At 39.1% G+C, this 6,000-nt stretch overlaps 1 protein-coding gene across 3 annotated transcripts in view; it reads right to left on the bottom strand.

Annotated features, from left to right (window-relative positions):
- Nucleotides 1-1,383: 1,383 nt before the first annotated feature.
- The window catches only part of Wdpcp (WD repeat containing planar cell polarity effector), a 312,131-nt gene continuing 307,514 nt past the window's right edge, over nt 1,384-6,000 (bottom strand). The window contains exon 18 of one of the 3 annotated variants that reach the window (XM_075944447.1): nt 1,384-2,294. In XM_075944447.1, the coding sequence (XP_075800562.1) occupies nt 2,244-2,294 (51 nt within the window). In that variant the 3' untranslated portion in view covers nt 1,384-2,243. The remainder of the gene's footprint in view (nt 2,295-6,000) is intronic. The other 2 variants (XM_075944448.1, XM_075944449.1) reach the window with 2 other exon arrangements.

Genomic DNA, 6,000 nt, shown 5'->3' with positions numbered 1-6,000 from the left:
ACTGTTTTGCTGATGGCTCAGGAGAATTTCTAGCTCTTATACCTTGTATTAACCCATTTCTATTAGTCTATGTATTGCCACATGGCCGTGGCATTAACTCATTTTCTACATGTCCTGTTTTCTGGTGGCTGACTGGCATTTCCCTGACTCCTTCTATCTCTCTACATTCAATTTAGTTTTCCCACCTACCTATATTCTACCCTGCCAAAGGCCATGACAGCTTCTTTATTAACCAGTGGTAATGAAAATATTCATAGCATACAAAGGGGAATCCCACAACACCCCTTCTCATTTCTGATTTTGTTAATTTGGATATTCTCTCTCTCTGCCTCACTAAAAAATTAGTTTGGATAAGGGTTTTTCTATCTTGTTGATTTTCTGAAAGAACCAACTCTTTGTTTTATTGATTCTTTGTATTTTCTGCTTCTATTTTATTGACTTCAGCCCTCAGTTTATTTCTTACTCTCTACTCCTCTTGAGTATGCTTAATTCTTTTTGTTCTACCACAGTGGTTCTCACCTTTCCTAATGCTGCAATCCTTTGATACAGTTCCTCATGTAAAATTATTTTTGTTGCTTCTTCATAACTACTATTTGCTACTGTTTTTCCTCCAAATGTCTTTAACTTAGCCCATATACCAAACTGGTATAACTTTTAACTCCTTTACTAACATTTAAAATCATAGTAAAAGAAAGTATAATATCATAGTTTTGGCCACTTGGTCTTTCAACAAACAACAAAAATCATTTAAAATTTGTTATTCCCAATGCGGTTTATAATGTGCACTAGGAATTAAACTTAGTTCATCTGCAAGAGCAGCAAGGTCTCTCAATCACTGAGTCATCTGTCCAGCCCCCACACTAGATTCTTGTGACTAAATTTAGTTTAATATGTTTGAGTTAATTACTCCAGAGACATGTGAAGTTGGTGTCGTGATTGGTTTTGGTTTTTGTCAACTTGACACAAGCTAGAGTTATCTATGATGAACTTCAGCTGAGAAATGGCTCCCTCAGAAGGCCTCTCTGCAGGACAGTAGGGCATTTTCTTGATTATTATAATTGATGTGGAAAGGCCCAGCCCACTTGGTACAATGCCATGCTGGGCAGGTGGTCCTGAGGTGTGTAAGAGAGAAGGCAGAGCTGCATTCCTCCAGGGGGTTCTTGGCCTTGAGTTCCTGCCCTTGCAGGGCAATGAGTGATGGAGTGTGATCTGAGAACAGCTCACTGTGGCAAGGGTACCAGTTCCTCAACAAGAAGCTGCGATGGAGAAATGTCTGTTTCAGTAGGTCTGGACACAAAATTTTGCTTAATAAACATTTTATTAATAATATAAATTAGTAATGTAAACAAATAAATTAGTAATATAAACAAGACCAGAAGAAGAAATTTTTGTAAAGATTTATTTTGTTATATATGTATGGGTGATTTTGCTCATACCACGTGTCTGTGTTTGGTGCCTGAGGAGGTCAGAAGAGGACACTGGATCCCCTAGAACTGGACTTATGGATAGCCATGAGCCACCATGTGGGTGCTGGATGAACCTGGGTCCTCTGTAAGAATAAGTGCTCTTGACTGTTGAGTCATCTCTCCAGCCCCCCAAAAAGAAAAAATTTAAAAGATGAGGGAGAAAAAGATTTAAATATTCTACCTCTGATGCTCCAAATGATGTATAGTTTATGACTTTTAAGAAGTACACATATTGGGGAAATAAGTGGTTAAGGACTTTTTTGGGGGTCGCTTTGTTATTGTTATGCTGTGCTGCATGTACCATCTCTCCTTATATTAAAATCCATACATGGAGATTTGTATTATATCAGGGCAATATAAAAGATATGAAAAAAAGGCAGGTTTCTGTTGTAGGAGGCCGCTTGTTTTATCCTGGCTGTGCAGCCCAGAAATAACCACACAGAAACTGTATTATTTAAATCACTGCTTGGCCTATTAGCTTTAGTTTCTTAATTGCTGATCTCTTATATCTTAATTTAACCAATTTCTATTAATCTGTGTATTGCCATGTGACTGTGGCTTACTGGCAAGGTTCCGTCTGGCGTCTGTCTCCAGCAGGGCTACATGGCTTCTCCTAATTCCACCATCATTCTCCCAGCATTCAGTTTAGTTTTCCCAGCCTAGCTCTACTCTGCCCCATCACAGGCCAATGCAGATTCTTTATTCATTAACCAACAAAAGCAATGCATACACAGAAGGACTTCCTATACCAGGTTTCTTTTTGGAATTTCAAATGATTTATACCAAACCAAAATGAACCATTCTGAGAGAACCAACATCTCCAATGTCCTGTAAGTAAACAGATAAAAAAATAATTAAGCCATGTTCAGAGTAAAATACCAACTTAACATTCATATCTTTATTATTTTTTAAGTATTTTAAGACAGTGAAATGAAATAAAAATGTGCTGTGCTTATGTAAGTGAACCTTCATGTTTATCTTACTCAGTGGCTACAATTTTCATAGCTATTTATAAAAATGAATTCAGAACTAAAGCATGAGGCATAAAGGTGTGGAGGAGGGACAGGGTGAGACTGTGGAGCATCAGCTGATTCCAGCAACAGACATCACTTGTGACTCTGCCTCAGGGTGCTTTCAAGTTTCCTAGAACACGCACTTCTCTTTGGTGCATATATGTGGGGTGTGTATATGCTCATGAGGAGGTCTGCGGTTGACAGCAGGTGCTTCCCCCAAATGCTCACCACTTCCATTATTCAGGCAGGGTCTCTCACTGATCTTACTGTTTGCCAAATCTGGCTAATGTATCTGTCCAACTTGCCCCTGGGATCCCTCTCATTGTCTCTTAAGTGGTGAGATTATGTGACCCTCATGCCTGCCTGGCTTTTATGTGGTCCCTGAGGATCTGAACTCAGGTCACCATGCTTGCTGGCCGGGTGCTTTAGCCACTGGGCCTCTCCTCAGACCTAACTAACATGCCCGTCCAAATCTTGCCTTTATTTTAATTGTTTGTTTGTGACCTTTAAAGTCATAGGTCACAAAACAGTAAAGGTTATATGCCTTTTTGTTTTATGAAGGTGTAAAGAAATACCACGAGAATCCCATCTTTCTTCAACTCGTTTCATTTTCATGGCTCCCCTCCAACCTTACTAACTTCACAGCAAAGATTTTATGGCAGAAGTCTGAAATTCAAGCTGCTTGGAGATAAGATACGGATGGGCAATTGTACTTGAGAATAAACAGTGGGGGTGGTTTTTGAAAACTACTGTCGGCTACTTGATATTGAAATAACAAAGACATGGAGCAGGATTGTAGCACTCACCAGCTCCTGTCAGAATTGAACACATTGTTCTTAAAATTCAGGTGGAAATATTTATTTTAAAATAATTTTGATGTAGGGATATTTAAAAATGATTTTTGAGTGTCATAGAATGTTTGCCTAGCATGTGCTAGGAGCACCGTGAGTGGGCGGGGGGTTAATTTCTATATTAAAGTCCTTTCGACTAAGAGAAGCTGTTCATAGACTGCATTTATACTTGGCTGCTGGAAGACCAGGTTGCTTCCCTAAGAAGTTCTGTGTGCTTTGACTGTTTCTTTCACCCTTCCCTTCCCTTTTCTTTTTTCTCTATTTCCTTCCTTCCCCTCTCCTGCTCTTTCTCTCCAGTGATGCCAGGGTTTCCTTAGAATTTTTTTTCTTCTTCTGAAGTTCTTGCTTTAAAATCCATCTGGTTCTTAAAAACTTTACTTTAGGACAGTGGTTCTCCACCTTCCTAATGCTGAGACCCTTTAATACAGTTCCTCATATTATGGTGGCCCCCACCCATAAAATTCTTATCATTGTTACTTCATAACTATAATTTTGCTGTTATGAACTGTAATGTAAATATTTGTTTTTCAGTGGTCTTAGGTGATCCCTGTGAAAGGGTCTCAATTTCTAAGGATTGTGATCCACAGGTTGAGAACCAACCACTGCTTTTGAACATTGATTGGTACCTGTTTTACTTTAGGCAGATGCACTGAAGACTAACAAAATAAGCTATTTTATATTTGATAATTTAACATTATTAACAGTAAAGAATACTCATTAAATACAATTTAGAAAATGCAAATATATAGTTAAGATATATTTTTTGGTACTTTTCCACATATGTTTTAATAAACGAAACTATTTTAAACACACACACATCCTGGGAAACACTGTACCACTAAGCTATTTCCTCAGCTGGCATTTGGATGCATGATCTTTGATTTTAACGTCTTCAGTTTTATTCCATCAAGTACTATTGCTTAACCATTCCTTTTAAATTAAATTTATGTGGTTTCTAATTACTTCTTTTTATAAATAACCCTGTGATGAATGTTCTTAGTCACGGACCTTTCCTGTGCTTACTGTTACTTCTCACTCTGAAGAAACTCTGTGGAGAGAGGACTTAAGGCTGATGACGTTTTAGCCCCTGATAAAAATGGGAGACTTGGTGGTTTTGTTCTATTTCTTTCTGTTATATAAGCTGCAGCTGCAACAAGGCTGACCTCGACTTTATTGACACGGCTAACCCTTGACTGAATGATAGTGCATGTTAATTCTTGTAGTAACTTACAACAACAAAAGGCTGTGCTGGTTTCTCAACTGATTTCTACACATGACTAAGTACCTGCCAAGGACCATGGCTGTTGCCCAGTGTGGGGGAGACCAGCTCACCTTCCCTTTCATGCACCCAGACTTTGCTAAGTGGATTCAACAATGTGGTAAGAGCTGCTCTGCTACAGCTGAATTTGGACCTCCTGCCAGTTGATGCGGTGGTTTTCCTTGAATGGTCTTGTCTTTTTATGTCAGATTTTCTCTATGTTACCAATGGTGTCTCATTGTGTTTTTGATCTAACTAGCACCAGTTTCCAGGAGGAGCAAGTTTGGAGCCCGAGAATGAAATGAGCATGGGTTTGGACAGGTGTTACACCTGGGATGTTATCTAGTAAGTTACACATTCTCCTTCTTGCACCTATGTCAGTTGTTTGGGAAACACTATGTAATGTCATGCTTGCTCTTAACAGCAAGACAGTGAGCAAACTAGCCATATGGCCTTAAGAGTTACAGCTTTGGGTGGCAGTAAACCTTCCATAGTCCATGCTGGTCTCAAACTCACTCACTATGTAGCTAAGGCTGGTCTTAAATTTCTGCGTCTCCTGCCTCTAATTCCCAAGTGCTGGGATTACTGGTGTTCGCTACCCACACCTGGCACAAGCCAGAAGTTACAACAAATGATGACTTTCAGAGCTAAGAGAACAGCTTTTGAGGGGCCAATCCTTCTCTCCAGGGACTGAAGCTAGGCTTGGCTGTAAGTGTTCTTAATCTGCTGAGTCATCTTGTCAGCCAAGCTACAAGCTCTTAAAGATTTACTTTATTTTGAGACCTGTCCTACCATGTAGCCCAGGGAGACCTTAAACTCATGGCAATCCTCCTGCCTCATTACTCTGAACCTCTGTCCAGCAAATCTATGGATAATGATGCACATCCAATCTACCTTCCATAATTGCAAGGCCTGAAAGTCAAAGTGATATATATCCAAGTTCCCCTTCAAAACACTTTTGTACTTCAAAACAGCTTGCAAAAATATCAAAACATATATGAAATGTATGTTTTTATGATAATTGAATTTTTATTGGAACACAAGGGCCCTCAAGACTAGACTTAGGCTATTTTTTGGTAAACTGTCAGAGTAAAGCAGCTGTAACAACAGTGCCATCTACAAAGCCTAAATATTTTCTATTTGGCCCTTCATGGGAAATGTTAGATGATCCCTGCTCTAAACACTGATAAATAAACGAATCATTTTTTCTGCTTTTTATAAGTTTCCTGTCATAGAAACCAACTTGCTGAAGAAAACCATTCAGAATTCCTATCATTAGAAACAGTATAATTAGCAATACATATTAGTTAATAAACAAATGGAACTAGGTGTTGGATGTGCATGCATGAAAACCGAGTCATCGTGACCATCCACCTTCCTTCTGCCCTGCACATCCCTCCCAGTATCCAGCA

The sequence above is a fragment of the Microtus pennsylvanicus genome, chromosome 12 (assembly GCF_037038515.1).
Source record: "Microtus pennsylvanicus isolate mMicPen1 chromosome 12, mMicPen1.hap1, whole genome shotgun sequence".
NCBI classification, from domain to species: domain Eukaryota; kingdom Metazoa; phylum Chordata; class Mammalia; order Rodentia; family Cricetidae; genus Microtus; species Microtus pennsylvanicus.
The sequence above is the reverse complement of the archived record's forward strand: the minus strand, read 5'-3'. Positions and strand labels throughout refer to the sequence as shown.